This window comes from Candoia aspera, chromosome 7 (assembly GCF_035149785.1).
Source record: "Candoia aspera isolate rCanAsp1 chromosome 7, rCanAsp1.hap2, whole genome shotgun sequence".
Lineage (NCBI taxonomy): Eukaryota > Metazoa > Chordata > Lepidosauria > Squamata > Boidae > Candoia > Candoia aspera.
In genome coordinates this window covers 60,868,662-60,890,252 of record NC_086159.1, presented here as the reverse complement: position 1 = coordinate 60,890,252, position 21,591 = coordinate 60,868,662, and the positions used below count along the sequence as shown (strand labels likewise).

At 36.4% G+C, this 21,591-nt stretch overlaps 1 protein-coding gene across 1 annotated transcript in view; it reads left to right on the top strand.

The window, feature by feature from the left end:
* The window catches only part of GRM8 (glutamate metabotropic receptor 8), a 494,048-nt gene that overhangs the window by 250,034 nt on the left and 222,423 nt on the right, over positions 1-21,591 (top strand). The window contains exons 3-5 of the mRNA XM_063309577.1: positions 7,519-7,654; positions 8,882-9,036; positions 11,616-11,753. Of these exons, the coding sequence (XP_063165647.1) occupies positions 7,519-7,654; positions 8,882-9,036; positions 11,616-11,753 (429 nt within the window). The remainder of the gene's footprint in view (positions 1-7,518; positions 7,655-8,881; positions 9,037-11,615; positions 11,754-21,591) is intronic.

The window sequence follows — 21,591 nt, the reverse complement described above, 5'->3', positions numbered from 1 at the left end:
ACTATTTTATGCTTGGTTTAGCTCCCCTTAATATTTAGAGTTTGTTTGTTTCAGAATTGTATAGCAATCTGGATTCAAAGGAGAAAAATTGTCTTGAAATGTGTCTGGGTGCCAGCCTTGCAAGGTAGACCAGATAAGAAGCACAGCCAGAAGTACTAGTTCTACTTTATTGTACTAGTTGTACTTGATTGTAAGGTTACATTTACAGAATCTTGCAAGTCTGAAAGTACATCTCCTCCATTTCCTTTACAGCCCAAGAAACTAGAGAGGGTTCCTTCTGAGACATTTGCCATGCCCACGTTCTGTCTGTGGGTTAAGCTGCCTCTTATCTGACTGTTCCTCTGGCTGCGGCTCTTTCCCCTGTCTCCCAAGGCCATTCCCACATACCATTATATCAGGTATTGTGATGGAATGTGAGGGTGACCTTGGAGAACAGAGGAAAGAGATGCTGCCTAGGGAATGTTCAGATAAAAGGAAAGGGAGTCCACAAGAGGGTAACGGTCTAAAGAAGAAACTTAGAAAAGACTGTTCCTGAACACTCAAATGATAAATAGGGAGGGTGGGAGATTTGTACTTTCAGACTTGCAAGATTCTGTTAATGCAGCCTTACAATAAAGTAGAATTAGCTCATCTCATCATGTTTCCTGTCTGGTTTACCTGGAAAGGCTGACAGGTATGCACATTGCCTTTGTCAGTTTCTTCTAAAATCAAACATGCAGGGCTGGCTTTAAGCCATTGCTTCTCAACCTTAGCAACTTTAAGATGGGTGGACTTCAACTCCCAGAATTCCCCAAGCAGCATGCCATACATCTTAAAGTTACCAAGGTTGAGAAACACTGATCTAAAGAGTTCATCTACCAATAAAGTCTTATTTTTATTGACAGATAAGATTATATTTAGCTCTCAAGTGGCAATAGAGTATTCAAAATTATGTTTAAAAGAATGTTCCCAGCCACACTGTTTCATTTGTTTATTATATATAATATATATGCCTGATATTTTCCTCAATAAATCAGTCCCCCACTCATCTATATTGTGCTGTTAATATATATGTACATTTTAAATTGGTGATAATTAAGATTATTTAATTATATAAAGGTTTGGAAATAATTAGTTGTAATTAATATCAGTCTAAAGTTCATCTGACATGAAATATCATTTAATTTCAGAATTATATGCTTGAGATACCATATATTTCATACCTATATTTGCTATTTCATAACCTAAGTAGAAAACAAAAAAACAAAAGATTCTAAGCAGTGATTTGATCTTTAAAAAAATCAAATGCTCCTGAATGCATTCAGTTGATACTCAATAAGCTGTATCTGGCACTGAATAATAAGTAGAGCACATGATTTCTATTGTAAGAAGCAAAATCATAGTTAATATCAGAACGTTTCATTCTTGCAAGGCTTTTTGCTTCCTAACCAGTGTTAAAAACTGTGAAAAGTGGCATGCAATTATTTATAAAGTAATGATCAAACAATAAATCATAATATTTATAGAACCTTGTGGAGTTTGAGACTTTTATGCAGGTGGGGTGATGGTGAAGAAATTCTTTGAAAGGTTTACTTTAATACTTTACTGTATAGGTACAGTATTTATGATACCATGTGTATAAATGTTTCTGTATACTTCTGCACCTCCAAACTTGTGATATATTTCCAAAATAAGCTTGCTACTACCATTTGATTTAAAATGATGAAATCTCAGCCTAAATGCACCACATCCTAGGCCTGAGGACTTTAGTTCCAGAGAAGTACAAAACTCTTTTCCAGAGCCTTTCCCCCCACACCTTAAGAATAACGTAAGCATGCATATCCAGCAGTCTGGCACATGGGTACATCCATTTCCAGGCTAGGCAAAATGACTAAATTAGCTCTGATTTCCAATTTAGTAAGTTTATTGCCATGTAGCTTGGCAGAGGAGCAGCAGGTTGGGAGCAGGCTTAATGGAGGTCATGCCCTGAAGCCCCCAAAGTAATTTTTTTTCAGGGAAACACTTTCCCATGGCAAAGTTAGATTCAGTTGTCATTCTGGTCACCTTTTGTATGAGGAAAGACATTTTGTTGTTTGCTTCAGGCATTAAAATGTCTCTATATGCTTAAAACCTTTCATGGAATATACAGTATAACCTATAGCACAACCCTGTAAGGCAAATGAGTTGAAATATTGTTCCTGAAATGTAGGCAGGAAGTAAATACTGAGAAATAATAGCTTAACTAACGCCATCTGCTGAGTTTGTGGCAGAGATGAAATTCATGGTAGCAGAACTAAGAATCAGCATCTTTGTGTAGAATGCAGCCTCATGTGGTGCAGAGTGGTAGGTGGCAGTATTGCAGCTGAAAACTCTCCCCACGACCTGAGTTCGATCCCTGTCCTAACAGCCAGGAACCACGCTGAGACAAGGAATAGGTCTCTAGTGTTTTATTACTGCTACATAACAGAGAATCCTAACAAACTGAAGAAGCGTGGGAAAAACCCAGACATATAAACCCCAAAGGCTAAGGCGGGCCCGATCTGTGTCTCTTGGAATGGCTACCTAATTCCTCAGTGCTACGCATGCGCTTTACAGCCTGGATGGGAGCCCCCTGCTCGCCATCCTCACTCATGACAATCCCAGCGGAAGCTGGATTCTTGGGTAGCCGGCTCAGGCTGACCCAGCCTTCCATCCTTCTGAGGTCGGTAAAATGAGTACCCAGCTTGCTGGGGAAGGGGGCAACTGGGGAAGGCAAACCACCCTGCTATAGTCTGCCAAGAAAATGTCACAAAAGCGGTGTTCCCCCAAAAGGGTCAGACATGACTCGGTGCTTGCACCGGGGACCTTTCACCTTTTTCACTGCAGTCCTTTAGAAACCACATTTCTATGGCCTCAGTGTCAGAACAGACATAGAAATGCCGCCTCTATGACATAACAGTTTAACTGTTTTTATAGTTTTATTGTTGTGAGCCGCCCAGAGTCACTTGCTGAGATGGGCGGCTATAGAAATCAATCAAACAAACAAACAAACAAATAAATAAATAAATACCCTAAGATAAAAGAGAAGGATGGTTCTACATTTACTACATTATCTTCATGTGTAATTGTCTAACTTCCCATGCTTCCAGTTTATCTCAACAAAACACTTTTCATTGTCTTGCAGCCTCCACATACTCTCTTTTGGCACTTGTAAAAACTGCAAGATGCTTCTGCACAAGTGTTGATCATGTGCAGAAGCCTCTTCTGTTGCTTCCAGTACCTGACTAGAAGAGATGGACAAAGTTCCTGCATATGGGGAGTTCCTACGCAGAAGCATTTTCTGGGTATTGGAAGTGCTGGAGAAAGCTGCAGAAGGAGGTAGGAGAGCAGATAGGCCTAGCAGAGCAACATGGCTGCTTCACTCTATCCTTAGAAGTGAGGAGTCCATGTTGCTTTATAAAGCAGTTTCAAGGGGTGCTTCACTCAAGCCTTCACTGAAGCAAAACATCCATCTGCACTAGTTGCTAGTCATCTAGAATCTGCTTTTGTTCATATGAAAATAAATAGAAATCTTTGCAGACCATACTGCTCAACCTGCATTGGTTAGAAATAGTAGCATGTGCAGCCTGTTCTTTTATTCAGGTGAGTATCCTATGAAGGCATAATTCCCAAGCAGGATCATACTTTAGCATCTTCTCTCAGTATTTTACATAGAGAGAAATAAATACTATCATTATTTAGTATTACTTTGTTCCTGTGACATTGCTAGGAGACTGAAGCTGAGAGAGGCCAACTTGTCCAATACTCAACAGCCGGTCAAATAGGTCTTAAGTACCCATATCTCATTATAGTATCATGTTCCTCTTACAACTCAAACATGATATGGGTTAAGTTTGTATCCCTGTTTAACTTCAGTGCTTTCTTTGTAGCTCATTCCAGCTTTTGACTAGCTCCTGTAAATCAAAAGAGAGTTCCTTGCTCTGAATGCAGTAGGAGTGAGAGGGTGGGACGGTGGGTGGAGGGAACAGATAGATAAAGAGACAAACTGATTTTATTATGAATGTAGTGGGAAGTCTGAAGTGCATTTTGATTTATTCCTATTAGTGTCAAAGACATTCTTCATCACAGAGATGCTAAAATGCCCAGTTTAGTTATGAATTGAATTAACCATTGTAATGATGGAAGTGGTGTTTCCCTTGTAACATTAACGTCTAGGAAAACAACAATTTAGGTACTGTAGGGCATTATTATTATTACTATTATTATTATTCTCATTATTCTCAAAGTTCCATTTTTTGTATATGGCAGAAAGAAGTATGCATAATAGATAAGCATTTACATCTTTTCAGGATCTATTACATGCAAAGGGAATGGATTTCTTAAAAGCCATAGTATACCAAATTGTAGCTAAAAATTCTATATGAGGTAATATCCTGTCCTTCCTCCATCACTGTTCTTACGAATCGGTTTTCTTTTCTGTGCATGCATAATTTTAGGGGATGATTGAAAGTGTAATGTTCTTTTCAGAGGCTTAATGCTTTGGTAATGAAAAGAATAACAGTGCATCTGTTCCACATTTTCCCAAAGCAAATATTGCCAATTTGGGGCCCCATTCCTCCAGAAAAAGCTTATCTGTTGTTATGATTGACTGGATGTCAGAAAAGGAAAAGTTATTATTTAAGTATTACTTAAATATATTCATGTCAACCTGTCTTTTCAAATAAAAAGTTTTCATCATGAAAACCAAAGCATCTGAGATTCTTAAGGACATGGTAGAGACTGCAGCAATAACAGATTCAACAGAATCCAAATGAATGTTGGATATTGAATGCTTAGGCATGGGCCAGACTAAAATGGAAGAAATGGAGTAGTAATATAGTTTTACTTTATATATGATAACTGATGTGAGATTATTATATGCACAAAAATGGAAAGACTCTGAAATACCACAATGGAGGAATAGCTAGTGAAGAAGACAGAATTAGCAGAGATGGCAAAACTGATTTGTTTGATTAGAGAAAGGACAATAACCACATTTATTAGTGACTGGAAATCCCTTATGGACATTTTGCTGAAAAATGAAATAAATGAACTTTTCATTTATGGGTTTGGTGATTAGAAAGGTAGACTATGGAAAGAAGGAAATTATGTTGTAACTTTAGAGAGAGGGGGTAAAATATAAATGTACTTGTAATTATTGTAGGAAGACTGGAAGCTGCTTCTTTATAACTTTTCTTTTTCTTTTCTTCTCTATTTTTTTATTTGCACTTTTCCCCCACTTATTACTTTTCTTTACTTTCTTTACTTTTTTCTTTCAAAATTTGTATTGTTCTTATTTTTTTAAAAAAAATCTTTAATAATACACACACACACACACACACACACACGGAACAGTAATACAGTTTTACATTAAATGGTAGAACGTTTACCTTACATCAGAGTATATATGAAGACCATGCACTAATCAGAGATAAGTGTGGAGGGGGCCCTCAAACAGAACACATGTTTAGTCTGAATAAACAGCTGTATTACAATTTATGATAAAGGATCTTGAGTACTGGGCTGAAAAAGGGTTGTGGCAAGTTAATGCCAGTCAAAACAGTCAATATTGGGCTTAAGAATTAAATGGTGTGGTTGGTAAGACAGCTCTGAGCTCTTATATTCACATTAGCTCTATGCAGGATGTACCAAAAGTCAGGTCCCATAGACAATTTATTATATAAATTACATTACATATTTGAATTCAATGCAATTTTCTTTTAAACACTTTGTTACTCATTTGACACATGCTCTTTGAGCATTCCTAAATGTAGTAACATTTTCTCTGGGGAAAAAACCCCCCACTGTGATTGGCTTATGAGCTCTGACTTTTGGTATACTATATACACGCACATGTGTGTGTGGGTATCTATATCTCCATATCTCTATGTATGTATGTATGTATGTGTCTGTCCATCCGTCTGTCTGTCTGTCTGTCTACATGTGTGTGTATGTATGTGTGTGTGTGTACAAACACATACATACACACGCATGCATACACAAACGTGAGGCTGAAATGTTGCAAACCGAAGTGTTAATTTCCAATGCCATTTGTATTTTGAAAAAACACTTCTTGGTCCCATATGAAATAGACTATCTCTCTCCCTCTCTCCCTCTCTCCCTGTACATTATCTATCTATCTATCTATCTATCTATCTATCTATCTATCTATCTATCTATCTATCTATCTATCTATCTATCTATCTATCTATCTATCTATCTATCTATCTACACACACACCTCCAAATGCCACTGCATAACAGATTTATATAAAGCCACTGCAAGATTATAAAGTGGCAGTCTTATTGTTCCCTTCCTTTCTGTTTGTATTGCCTATACTGAACTTACAGTTGTAAGTGAAACCACTGTAACTCTTTTCCATGCTTGGTTTAGCTGTACAAGTTTGGTTTCAGCACTAGAATTTATTGCCTTAGCCATTTAAAATGTGCTAAAATTCTCTGCAGAGATGTTGAGATATATACAGCATGCTAATATAAGTCTACTGTTTAGTAACTTTATAAATAGCAATGCTGTATGAGATATTTTGTTCAACTATTTCTTTTAAGCTAAACTGAATATTTTAAAATTGTTGTTACATGTTACATTCTATAGAAGGGGTACAACCTTTCTAAAGTTCATTTATTCTGTTCCAGTTTTGGGAGGAGGGGACGGGGCAGGGGTCAGAAGAGAAATCTGAATACATCCAGTGGAATCAACTCTTCATCAGAATTTGGATATTAAGGCAAATCCTTGTAAGGAGGTGCTTGGCTTGGTAGCTGTTACCACCATCTTATTTAAGATCTCTGGGTCCTGCAGCCAGTATACAGATACATACCTTCTGCAATATTTGCCTTTATAGTGAAGATTAAAGTTATAATTTCTGATTGGGGTACTGCTGGTTTCAGGCTCAAACACCTGTTCCTCTACTCCATGCTACTACCAGGATAATGGGGGTTGGGACAGTAGGGAATCAGTAGGGTTGCATAGGAAACTAGAATTCTTAAGTTCAAGTTGAACCTCAGAACAGATCTGATCGTTCTTATGGTACTTCACTTGTAACTACTATACAGCTTTTATTGATGACTGCATACAACTTTAATAATATGGTTGAATAATGAAGACAACTGAATTATAATGCAGTGATTAACAGTTGTAGTAGACCAGACTGTAGATTCCAGAAGAAGCATGCACATTCAACATTTTATTGTATCCACCAAAATACTTTTGTCATAAAATGTATTTCTACTATCTTGTTTAATAATTCAAATTGTTTAGCACTATACAGTAAATATTGACATTAGGGAACAATGATAGAATGGAAATTAGATTGTGAAGAAATTAACAAAAGAATTTGAAGTATATTGCAGTAGTATTACAAAATGCAAAGTTACATTTTAAAGCATTTCTGGCTTAGTAGTCCTCTTTAAAGCCAGAATTCTGTTTTTATTGTAAATTGAGCATAATGACTGTAAAAAACTATATTTCACAGTCTTTTTCTTTTTATTATCTCCTCCATCCCAGGTGGTGTCTGCATTGCTCAGTCACTAAAAATCCCCCGTGAACCAAGACCAGGGGAATTTGAGAAGATTATCAAGCGCTTGATGGAGACTCCAAATGCTCGTGCTGTGATCATGTTTGCAAATGAGGATGATATAAGGTATTGGCTTTTTTTAGTAGGATAGGTAACATTAAAAGTAATGTTTTTATTTATATATGTTACTCACAGTAGGTTTCAGTTTTGAAGCTCATTCCAATTTTCTTGCAATCCTTAAACACAGGAAAATAAAAATTGGTTTTCACAGAGTGTTCCTGCTCCAGTGAGACCCAGTAATTTCTTCATTAATAAGGATGACAAATGGTCCTAAAATAGGGAAATTGACATGGTAAAGATCTAATATTTTAGGGGGAAAGGAGAAAATCTTGGGTCAATTTTCTTTGGCACTCTGAGTTTGTGCTATTCCCACAGCATCCACCTAATACTCTGCCCTTCCCTTGACTGATAAGCAGTGGCAATGGGAGGGACAAGTGAAATGAAAGCATTCAAAAGCAAGCAAACAAAGAATGCCCCTTCTTTCATCCTTTTCTTCTCCCTTCTGATCTCTTAAGTAACAGTATACCAAGGGAAAAATTCAGGTGAATATGAAGGAATTATGTCTTTCATGGTTACCCAGAATTTACTCAAAAGTAAATCTTGAGTTGAGCTTTACTTCAACTCTTCAAGTCTTGCCCATGTTACCAAGGTAGGGAACAATTTTGCTATTTTGCTTTCTCATGGAATATGCCGTCAACTTCCCACCCAGCTGATATCTCTGGATTTCCCTGGAAATCTCTCATCCAAGTCCTAACAGGTCTGAACCTGCTTAGCATTTGAAGTTCAGCCTCAGTTCATTAAGTGCTGCCACCTAACTGAGTTTAATAAACAAACTAAAACTTCTTCTTCCATAGGTATTACTAGTATGCCTCCAGTGCTTGACAACAAGCAGAAAAGAGAAGGTATTAGTTTGAAACTGATAGGGAAGGCAGATGAAAGAAGCAGAGACAAACATGAGAAAAGCAGTGTCATTCTTTATTTTTTTTATTTCTATTGTTTTATTGCCATGGTGCTTCTGTATTTTGTACTGTGTAGGTTTTATATTGTATTTTTTTATATGTAAGCCATTGAGAGTTGCTTTGATTGCGGCAGCACAGAAATATGATACTGCAAACAAACAAACGTTTAATATCACAGGATTTATTCTATGTTCTGTTTTTACAAAGAAAACAAATACATTCTTTTAAAAATGTTTGATGAACTTGACAAAAACAACTAGGTTTATGACTGTCTGAAGGAGTAAACATTTTAAAGGTTGATTTAAAATAACTGTTTTTAAATTATTATTTACAGGCGAATACTGGAGGCTGCTAGGAAATTGAATCAAACTGGACATTTTCTTTGGATAGGTTCAGACAGTTGGGGTTCTAAAATTTCACCTGTTTATCAACAAGAAGAAATTGCAGAAGGGGCTGTCACCATTTTGCCCAAAAGAGCTTCCATTGATGGTAAGATTGTATATATAAGACTTTAGTGAGATGAGCCACTAATGTACATTTACATAATTCTGATACATCATACATTCATTAAACTATTTTATGGCTTTCTGATGGTGACAACAAATGACTTTAAATTCTATTTTCATTCTATCTTCTTTAGGTGCATTATTGTTTGGTTTCCATATGTATAATTACTAAGTGAAATAGTTTCTCATGCTTACTGTCTGAAGCAGTAGGTTTACAGGTAGTCCTCACTTACCAACAATAATTGGGACTGGAAACTCTGTCACTAAGCACTGTGGTCATAAGGCGCAACATTACCTGACTGTGCCGACTTATGATGACATCTGTAGCAGTCCCAGTAGCCATTGTTAGCCAAATCCCACACTGCCACAGAGCCCTGTGGTCATGTGTTCGCCATTTGCGACCTCCTGCCAGCTTCCCCATTAACTTTGCTTGTTGTAAGCTGGCAGTGAACGTCACAAATGATGATCATGTGGCTGTGGATGCTGCAACGGTCGCAACTATGAGGATCCATCATAAGTACCCCTTGTTGAGGGCTGTCATAATTTTGAACAGTCATTGAATGAGTGGACATTAAGCGAGGACAATTTATGACCATCTGAGAAGAACATATTCTGTAACCAATTCAGTTTATTTATACTGAAGAAATCCCATACTGAAACTTTCCCACCCAACAATAGCATCATTTTGTGCCATTGCTATTTGTAGCCTTTTTATTGTTTGTTTATTTATTTAAATTTATTGGCCACCCAATTCCAGTGGACTCTAGATAGCATACAATATTAGAAAAAAACATGAAACAGCTAAAAACATAAAATCAAAAAAGAAAACTCAGACTAAAATGATTCAATAAACACAAAATCAACAAAACAAAAACAATTAAAACAAATACTAAACATAAACCCCAGACCTGAGACCAAAGCCAGGTTTTCAAAGCTTACTTTACTTATTTCAAATATCAGTTTATTGATGTTATCTTGGTGAGAATGGATCCTGTGCTCAGTGGTTCTGGTTAAGGATTAAACAAATTTCCTAAATACTAAATTAGTGGTATGAATGGCAGAAAATCTGCAGCCTACATAAATACACAGTAGTTTTTATTTATTAATATCAGTTACTGTCTTTAGATCAGGAAGTTATCATATCCTGCCCATTGTTAGTTCAGTTTTATCTCTGTTGTCAATACGTAAAAGTCACTGGAGCATTATTTAAAATCACATTTACAGCTGCTTGGATCTAAGGCCTATAAGATTATAGGTAAAGGACATAATAAATGTATATAAAAAGTTACAGATTAAATCATGGTATTTTAATTAAGGAAAAAGGATCTATAATTTGGTGTCTTTGGGGAGTAAGCAGGTACCACTTGGAGTTGATAGTACTGTACAACATGAAGATTGTAACCTGATGTATATAGTTATTTGAGCTAACTATTTTTTAGAATTTCAGCAAATTTAAGTAATGAGTCATCATATCCTTTTCTAAGACTTCTTGTATGTAATGTGAGGCAGTGGCAAAACAAGATAAAGATGAAATGGAGGAGGAGGAGGATGAAAACTGCCTTTTGGCAAAAATATTGAGACAGGAACTAATAAATATTCTTTAATCTCTGAACTGCTGAGTTAATTTATAACAGTTATCAAGATACATAGTACCAGTATGCAGTTATTTCATGAATATACACATAGGAAACCAAATACAATGTAGGCTTTTAAAAACTTCTCCCAGTTATTTGCTGCCTACTTATTGTCGGAATATGGTCCATTTGTCTCAGAGTCTGTATCTGGGATATGATATTTCATGAATGGAAGTAATCTACTTACGACTGAGCAAGGATACATCTTTTCAGCCATCTGTTCAAGCAATTGGAAGCATTATTTTTAGTATGTTGTCCAAACTCTGTACTGTATTAATGTAGTAGTAATGAAGATAGGCTTTATATTGCTTCAGTGTTGTGTGGGTGATGCTATAAGATGCTACAAATCACTAGTGGGGAAATTTTGATACAGAAAGAGTCATGTCACATAAGACCAAAGGCCTTATCATATTCAGCATTCTGTTCCCACAATGGCCAACCAAATATCTAAGGAAGCCCCTAAGTTCTACAATAGTCTTTCTGAAATGTAATGGCCAGAATCACAGGATTGTGGTCACTTCATAGATTTGGATAACTCTTTGTTGGATCAAGTCTGATTCATATCCCTTGTTTTGTAGTTGCTTATTTCAGGAAACCATCTTTAAATTAAGCTTCATTTGTTAGATTTGAATGGGAAATACATGGGAACTCTGCTTGTTTCTGTTAAGATAAACCATGATTTATCATGATGTCTGTTGTGATGTGGGGGTTAAGTGGGAGCTGAGTGGGAGTTAAATTTGCACTGTGCTCAAAACATTCAAAATTCAGGTAATTAAAAAACACCCCCCCTTATAAGGATATGTGTGATGTCACTTGTATATAAGTCAAACAGATTCTCAAGCATTCGTTTTCTTCGTGAAAAAAAATGCATACATACATACATACAATCTCTGATCTTCATGTATGCATATCTGTATTTTCAATTCAGGTTTTGATAGATATTTTAGAAGTCGAACCCTAGCAAATAACAGAAGGAATGTGTGGTTTGCAGAATTTTGGGAAGAAAACTTTGGTTGCAAGCTGGGCTCTCATGGAAAGAGGAATAGCAACATAAAGAAATGTACAGGTAACTATTTGAATATGTACCTTGTTCAAATTATTGTCTTTTTTGCTGGGATTTTGTTAATATGGTAGGTAGCAGCCTGACTTTGTCTTGGCTCAGGAGTTAAGGCTAGGCTAGACTGGGAAGAAGACAGTAGCAACCCACTTCCATACTGTTGTCAAGAAAAGTGCATGGAGGAGACTTTAACCTGAAAAGTATTACTATTGCTACTGAATTTTATTCTGATAACAAATCATTAACTCAAGTTGTATCAATTCTCAAAACCTGAATCAAGCAGGCTCTTTGATATTTGTTAAGATTTTGTATTGATTCATTGCCAATTAGATTGATAGAAGCAGTTTATAATTACTGGAAGTCTATTGGTGATGACTTCATTATCTACAACTACTGTAGGTATTAATTTCTGATATGTGGCTAAAGGGCTCTGTCCTGATCTATTGCTTGAAATTAGCCATATTGTTTTTCATGGGTCATATAGAATGTGTTAATGGGAAATTACTATGATTTCTATGTATATTTCAGTCACCGTTTTGCAATCATCAAGAAGGATGACAGAAAAACATTATTTTCAGTTTGCTGCTACTGGAATCAAAAAGAAATAGAACAGTGAATGATACTAATTTTTCATCATATTTAAGTCTCATTGTATTTAATGGGGTTACTGCATTTAAGTGTGTTTCGGGCTCCAATCTTTAAGACTTTTTTCATCTTTTCACTGAGGAATGCCTTGGTAATATGCAAGTTTATGTAATCAATTGAATGGCAGTGAAAGCACATGGTTAATCCATAATCAATGACCCTATAGTCCTAATAATTTGTAATGTGTTGTAGTAAATCCTTGGTAATTGAACATTCATAGGCTAAAGACATAAGTTAAAAGATCAGTACAGGGCTAAATACAAACAATGTTCTCATTCAATATTAATTATAGGTGTTTTTTTACATACCATTTCAAGGTGTAAACTACATACAGTATAGGTTCATTTCCTTGTGGCTAATCAATATATGCCAGACTTTTGCAATATGTTAAGTACAATGTAGTCTTTCATTTATGAAAAATGGGAACAAGATTGGTGGAAGGTATAAATAAGCCTTACTCTATTAAAATTGTGCTTATGTTTTGTATCTAATGGTGATCCTACAGACTTATTTTATGTTATTGTTTAAATGTTAGAGTACAGAAATGCTCTTCTTGAAATATTACCCAAAATGTTAATTAAGATTACTACTTCTTGCATAACTTTATTTTGTATAAAGAGAGCAGCTTATATTTCTGTATGTTAGCATTTTGTTTTAACTGTTCGGCAAAGCTAATCAGCCTTTAAATGCCTATAATCACTGACTGCAGTGTTAAAAATAGAGATGGGAGAAGAGATTTCATGAGCCATGTACAGCAAGTTCAAATCTGGCTAATTTGCACAGGTCATGAACAAGCCATAATATTTGTTTCCATGGAAGACATTTATGGTACTTTATAATGAATGTAAAATTTGTATTTGAAGGTTACAAACCTCTTGGTTACAATGTTTAAATAGTTTCTATTTTAGCATGGAATATGAAGTTTAAGGTTTAATAAGAAAGAAATATCTATTATACTGGAGCAATCTTATGGAATTTAACATACATCATAGTTAACGTATTCTTACTATTTATATATTAGTATTCACAAAAATGAGAGCCAGCTGGACTAGAAGTTAAGCACTGGACTAGGAGTGGGGAGGCCTGAATTCTAGTCCTGCCTTGGCCACAGAAGCCAAGTAGGTGACTTTGGGCCAGTTACTTTCTCTCAACCCAAGGAACTGCTTCTGAAAATGTTGCCTTGCCCATGTAGTTGCCAGCAGTCAAGACTGACTCAAAGACCCACCACCACCACAAAATAAAAATAGAATTCTGTAGATCAGAAAGAGGGGAGGGGAGGATAATGATATTTAAAAACATGATAAGCAAGGGTAGTGTTGTATAATCTAATTTTGAGATAGAAATGTTTTGCTGTTACATTTATTTTGTAGCCAAAAGTAAATACAGTAGACTACATCAGAATAGATAGCAGTAGTAAAACAGCTGTGCAATTCTAGGTTATGTGTTTTGTGTAGGAATGAGCACTTTTATTATTAAATATTATATTTAAAATAAAAATAATGTGACAACTCTGTGCCCAGCTAACTATCCCTCCGATACACTGTTGTGATAAGCAGTGTAAATCCTTGTGACCCCTAGATTTGCCACTGCCTCCCATCTCTTGTTGATCTCAGGATGGTCATTCCTACTTGGCCTTCCACTTTCTCTTGACAACTATAGGATGTCAAAAATCTCAGTAGTTTTAAGATAGCATGGATCCAGCAGAATTACGGAATAGGAAGATTATCTAATCTGCCTGCTAGGCAGTGCATGAAAGTTCTCTCCCAATCAGCAATAATCCATCAATCTCTGGATTGCTTAGGAACTTTTTTTGAAAATGTCTGCAAACTTCCAAGGCAGGGCACTCTGTTGCAGAGTTGAATAATTTCTTACTTTAAGCTCTTTCTAACATCATGCATTTTCTCTGTCCAATGTACACAAGGTCAAAGGACCCTTAGGTCTTAGATTACACTCACTTGTAGAATTTGGCAGTGTGGATCTTTAAGAAAACTATATACAATTGGCCGGTACTGAAAATATGACTGTCTTAATTCTCTTCTCAAATATAAATGTAATGGATCTGCTGCTTTGGCTGACTAAAATTTTAGTCTCAGTTATCTCGCTCAATGCTTTGTATAGGGTTTTCATGTGCAATCCCTGAAAATAGTGTTTATAGTTATAGACGTCAAACATCACAACGGTATACTGCGTGCAGAAGTAGACAAAGTTATTACTTAGTTGATGCTGCTAAAGTGCAACTACTATTAGAGATAAATGTTTTGTCTTATGGGAAGGCAATATTGGTAGCAGCAGAGTGGCCACCATGCCTAGACAATTTGTGAGAAATTGTGAGGAAGCTGGGAAAGGAAGCTAGCAGAATAGACATAAACAATCAAGAGACAGCGAGTGGGTCAGTTGGTAGCTTACCTCGTAAACTTCAACTTAGCTCATATGGTAGGAATCCTGGGAAGAAGCATTTCAAAGATATTTAGGTGTTTCAAAGATATTCAAAGATATCTTAGTTTATTCACCTGAAATAAGGGCGAGTAATTATTCTTACAGTTTCCAAGATCCTGTATTTATCCCACATGGGATCAACAGTATCTATCAGCACAATGCAGACTTTTGACATTATGTGAGGAATAGTTTAAGAATGATTCACCTTGACAAAAGCACATGTTCTATGTGGATGGATAACATGCTGTAGGACATACTTGAATGGCCTATGCATGGACTGCTCATGCATTCAAAGGGTGGCTTCTGAAATCACATTACTGCAAGCGTACTACCCCTCCTCAAAGCAATGAGGCAGCTGCATCTTCTGTAATAATAGCATGGCTATTACATGGGCTTTCCCAGTTATTTCCACATCTGGGTACATGCATAATTATTTTGCTTAACTTGCAGCTTCTGCCCAAATATTGGCTGTGCATGTAACTGGGAAAGCCATGACAGGCCTTCTGCAGGATGAGGCTGCCTTGAAACATTGGGAGATTGCACAGCCTATTAATATGATATTTGTGTTTTCTATTTAACTGCCCAACTTTTGTATATCAGATGCCAGTAAGTTTAGGGACTGCATTTGTTTTCTTTCCTCGATTCATATTTTGGGATTATCTCAGTACATTTTTAAGCCATCTAGGTAAATTCAGTTGAAGCACAAGAGTCTATATCATTTGATGTAACATTAAATCAACCTGCATGTTCTTAAGTAATCTATATGGGTGAGTAACATTTACCCTTGCCTTTTATACGATAGATCATGTCTAATATAGCAATAGTAAAAGAAGATCCATATCCATTTACTGCTGATAGTTTTGATTAGTTTCCATGTGTTCAGTTTTTGTTAACAGAATTGCAGATACAGATAAGCAAATAAGACTGACAATCTGATGGAGCAAATAGGCAGATTTGTACTTTGAGGGCATCAGAAAGAAGACTTATGGCTTTTTTAAAAAAAGAACCAGGACAGCCAAAAGTTCAGAGACTGTTTCTACCAGCCTCCAACTATATATCAGGATTGATTTCCTAGACAAAGAACTTAATAGATTGCAATTCACTATAATCCCATTTTCTGATGAACATGGTACACTGGTCAGGGATATGCTATCTGAACTAGGAATGTAAAAATATGTCTGTTTTGGTTTCACTCAGTTTCTCATTTTTATACCTTTAAATGCAATTTGTCCCATTCCTACCCCAGCTTGTACTTTTGCTTTAAATTTGTGCATTTTTGTGTGAATTTTTCCTGACACCATTTTAAAACTCATTTCTGAATAATGGATGCATTTTTGCTAGTTATTTCCCATAATATAATGAATCTGTATGTTGCCTTTTTTAAAAAATAGTATGTTTTTGTGTTCCCAAAATACCTACATTTAAATGCACACTTTAATCAGACAATGCTATTTCAAATTTTGAAAACAAGTGTGACTATTGAAACAACTACAATTTTGCCTGTATATTGGTTTGAAGCACACATAAATCAATAAGTTAAGATTTTTTTAAAAGACCAAAATAATTTCTTCCATATTTCTAATATGAAGTGAACAATTCTCAAGGGGAGCTCAAAATAGGCTTTCAAAATAAGGATCTGTGCCAAAAGGATGCCTGTGACGTAATATGAAAATGTATGATCTGATTCTTTAAATAATGGCCTTAAGAGGAATGTTAGGCAAAAGAAATGATTCAATCTGTTGTACAAATGGTGTTGGGTCATAGGTAGTTGTAATCATGAATTCCGGAATGCAAAGGAGTCAGATCTGATCTAACGCCATTAAATGACTGACTGAATTCAGAGCATGCTTTCCTTCTTGACTGTTGCTTATTTCCCTTTCTGCTGCACATGTTTAGTGGTGAAAGATCACTGTTTAACAAATGGCTCTGTGGGTGGAAAGATGTGTATATGGTTCTTCAGTCTCATCTTTAGAAAACTCATAAAACTGACAGACCTTAGTTCTGGCAATGCTGTTTCTCACTTATCCTCTAAGTAGGCAATATATTGTGACCATATGATGGGCAAATGCACATATGCAAACCCATTATGGGTGCCAGGAATTTAGCTCAGAATTTTTGTCCTCAATTTTGATTGGAAAGGCTGTATTCTAAGATGAAGCACAAGTTTAAATGTTCCTTCTATGCTGAAGAAAAAATGCAGAAAAATAAAATGCTGCTGTTTTGGTTCTATGTGTATGCATGGAAAGAATCTGAGCCTCTATCTCTGTCAGCAAATACCCTTTCTCTCCATGTCTCATGAGTCACGTGCCTGTTTGTGTGTATTAGGAAGACTGTTTATCTTCCCAATTTTAAAGAAGTACACTTGCTCTGACAGAAACTATGGCTTGAAACATATCAAACATATCTATAGATTCTGTTATAAAAAAAAAGGAGACATTTTCCTCAAGAATGTATTTTTGAGTGTTCTGCTAAACTGGTATCTGTTGCTTGATTAAATAGGAGTTGCTTTGTTCTGTCCAATTTAGTGTTATCTATACTGGCTGGTACTCTCCAGTGCGTCAGATAGGCCATACTGAACAGTGTCCACAACTGAATTAAGAACTACTTACCTAAGGGACCGTCTTCTCCCAGTTGTTTCTGCCCATCCAATTCAATCTAGTAGGTTGGGTGTGCTGCGGGTCCCATCAGCCAAGGAATGTCAGTTGGCGGGAACTAGAAGGTGTGCCTTTTCAGCCATAGCACCTGCCGTCTGGAATATTCTCCCTACAGAGATTAGGATGTCCCCGACCCTGTTGGCCTTTTGTAAGGCCATGAAGACCTGGTTATGTGCCCAGGTCTGGGGCCCCGAATGTGTGAATGGTCCCGTTTCTTGGTTATATTAACATCTATGCACTGCTTACTTGATAGCCATGTACATTTATTTTGTAATTTAATTGTTTTAATTGAAATTGTTTTAACTGTTTTATAGTTTTTATTGTTGTAAGCTGCTCTGAGTCACTTGCTGAGAAGGGAGGCTATAGAAATTGAATAAATAAATAAATAAATATTCCCTGCAGTGCATGTGCCAGTGAGCAACTCAGCTCTTTGCTCACTGGGAAGAGCTCTTGCTTTTCAGATTGTGCAGATAATGTCATGTTCTTTCAATAACAAATCATAGATGTCATGTTGAAGGGACCAGGTCTTCCTCTCGACATGCTAGTTGGCACATCCCAGACGGAGCTTTATTGATTTGGTGAGGGTTAAGTGTCAAAGACAGCAAGATGTGACTTCCGACTTTTAACAGCAAGGATATACAAAAATTTCCATAATCAATCTCTTTCTCTATATTAAACCAAAACCACATTATTTCTATAAATCATTCCACTTTAGCACACTATAAAAATCACTAAGTACAGTTACTCCCTCCTTTACATTAAAATAAATAAAAAAAATCATATAGACCCCATAAACAACTTCCCCCGCAAAAGATAACTTATTTAATTATTCCATTCCTACTACTATTCTATACATTTCTGCCTACTATAATAAGAATCAAACTAAAAAGCACATACATTGTCTGTCATTATACTTAATAATACATTTTAATAACCGTAATCTTAATAAACCCAAAAAACAGAAACAATTCAAAACAGTAGCCTTAAATCAAATCCTTAAAACCATCCAAATAGACATTTTTTAAAAAATATTCTAATAATCTTAATCCAAATCCTTAAAAGCAAATAACATCAGTCAAACCCTTAAAGCAATCCAGATAAACATTCTTTAACTCTTATCCACTTCAAAATAAACCAGAGCATTTACAGTACATACTCCGCACAATGTGCCCATCTTTTTGTAATTTTGCAAAAAAATAATCCTTGTGTTTCACACTTTTTTTAGTTCTTTTTTTCTTTTGTGTAGTTTTTTGTTTTTTCATGGCTTTTATCCCTGTCTTGAAATTTAATAAAATTCTTTTTTTTAAAAATGTCAAAGACAGCATGTACCCTTATGGCCTTGTTTCTGTAACATGCCTACATGGGTTGAGGAGAGGGTTAGTATGACGTTGTGACAGCAGAAGGATCATTTATGTCATGCGCTGCCTACCACTGAGTGAAACACAGACACTGATTCAGGGAAGAGCAGGTTCAGGTTTATTTCAGCGTAGTGCTAGACGAGAAAAAAGCTGAGAGTGAAGGGAGCGCGCCGGTGCAGAGTTTAAATAGCCCGCGCCGGTCAGTGCCCCCCCCACTTTGGGTTGCGTCATCCCCCCCTAGTCCTGCATGCTTCCGTGCCGGTAGGTGAAGGGTTGCAGGGCCCCTGCTGGTGCCCCGGGCTTCGCCCATAATCGGTTTCTTTCTCCAGCCGGTGATTGCTGTCAGCTGGGCGATCTCCGTTGCACTTTGCTGACAGCTTAGGTGTGCCTCGTGATCCGCCCTGTCTTTGTCTTTCCTTCTTCCTCTTTTGTGTCCTGATGGCTGGGTCATCCGGCCGGGGTCATTCCCTTCTCCTCGAGGTCTGTGTCTGTTGTTGTGCGTGCTTTGCTTATCTTAAATCCCTTCCCCTGCTTCCTAGGTATTGTCATGTGTGCCGTTGTGCTGATGCCTTCAGCTCAACGGTACTCATGACAATTTATCTCAGTCAACTAACCCCTGTGGGAGGTTGATTTAGCTCTGAACAAATCAGTCAAACTAATTCCACCCACTCAGGTGTGTGAGATCGGCTGGAAAACAGGCTACTGGACCCTTCAGTTACTGCCTGATATTGGTGTCATTAGTTCTAATCCTTCACTATTGCTCAGTACCACAGGCTTCAAATGTGCTTAAAGCAACTCTGGTAATCATTTGGATAAGAGGAATGGAGAGTTAACTTTCTGCTTATAGCTTTTTGAAAAAGTATCTCTGCTATCATGACAACACATTCAAAATTGTATGCTACCTCCTCTTCCCTAGGTTTCACGAATCAACTGGTGAATGGGAAATTAGGAAATGCAATTGATTTGTTTCTGTATTGTAATTTGCTAGTGGCACTACAAAAATATACAGGAAGCAATCAAATTCACAGAAGAAGAAACTCATTATAATTACCCAAATAAAATTCCAGCAGAAAGGATTTGCATATTAGAAATGTGAATGTCATAGTAAATTCTCTCTCTCTGGGTACGCACGTGTATATAATGTCTGAATGGAGCTAGGTGGTAATAAGATATACTAGGACGTTTTCATTTTTTTTCCCAAGTAATTTTATTAAAGATTATAATTACAATATTAAAAACTAATGCAAACTAAAAGAAACAGAGAAAAACAGAAAGAATAAAAGGTGCAAAGGAAATAAAAAAGGAAAGACATAAAGAATAGAAAGAAAAAAGAAAAACAAGAATATAATAAAGAAAAAGAAAAGAAATATATAAAAAAGTGACTTTCAACCTTCATCACAACAAGTATAAACACTTTTGGTAACTTTTTACCTCCTTAAATTACAACAAATGATTTCTTCTTCCCATATCCCATCTTTTATCTATAAATAAATCCATAAAGCATCGTCATTTCAGTCCTGGTGTCAGCAAAAATCCATTAAGGGTTATCAGAGATAACATATTTAATCTTGATTAGATAAACCAACTGTATCTTGCTTTCTTGGATGATCTCTGGCATAGGTGGGATGGTGGTTGTGCATCCATCCTTGCCTTATTTGACTTTTTGGTGGCTTTTGATATCATTGATCATGGTATCCTTCTGGATCGACTCAGAGAATTGGCGGGGGGGGGCACAGTGTTGAGCTGATTCACTTTCTTTCTCCAGGGTTGATTCCAGTTGGTGGTGACTGGGGAGGAGAGCTCCTGCCCTTGGCCCCTCCTGTGTGGGGTGCTGCAAGAGTCGGTGAATCTGGGGTAGACAAATATTGCTTACCTAGACAAATTTTGGTCAATTATATCATTTCTACATATTAATCTAAAAGCACATGGTGGCCTCAAGGGAGCAGTGAAATGAAATCAAAGATCCCAGAAGAAGCATTGTTTTAAAAAGGGAGGATAATTATAGGCACATGTTAATATAATCTACTGTAACTGGTTTAAGATCAGATGGCTGAGATCTTCTAAATAAATAATAGTGAAATAAAGATCCTGTGTTTAAATACTTATGTAGCAAAACGACCTAACATATGCATGGGGATATCAGCAAGTTTAGGAGTAGGGATGGGACTAAATTCTGAGACTTCAAATTCCAACCCAGACTATCCTAATCTGAATTTCCAACATCAAATTACAAGTCAGATATGGGGCCATTTTGGGATCGATGGTCTAACAAATTCCTAAAGGAGAATCCCTGCATCCCTCCCACCAGAAACCATGATTTATTATTTTTTTAAAATGATAGCCCTGAAAGTGGTGGCACATCATCATATTGGTGCCAGGATATCCACAGTACAAGCTAATCATGTTTAAAATGTAAAAGAAATTTTGCCCTGCTCTTTAAGAAGCAAATATTTTAATGTGTGGCAGAATTGGAATAGAACATTAAAGATTTTGGGGATGATTTCCTTAAAATACAGAAGGGGCTTAAAATAGGTTTACACACATTTGCATATTATTACTAGGAGTAATTCTTAGATTTACAAAAATAAAAGAAAGCATTTTTTAAAAAAAAAACTTGAAAGATACTTCAGTGAGAAGTAAACACTGAGTTAGGTGCAAAAGAATACAATTGGCTGATTTACCTTTACCTTTAACTGGTGTACAGGAATATATGAACTAAAAAAAAAAGTAATAATTACAGAAAGCAGGACAGAG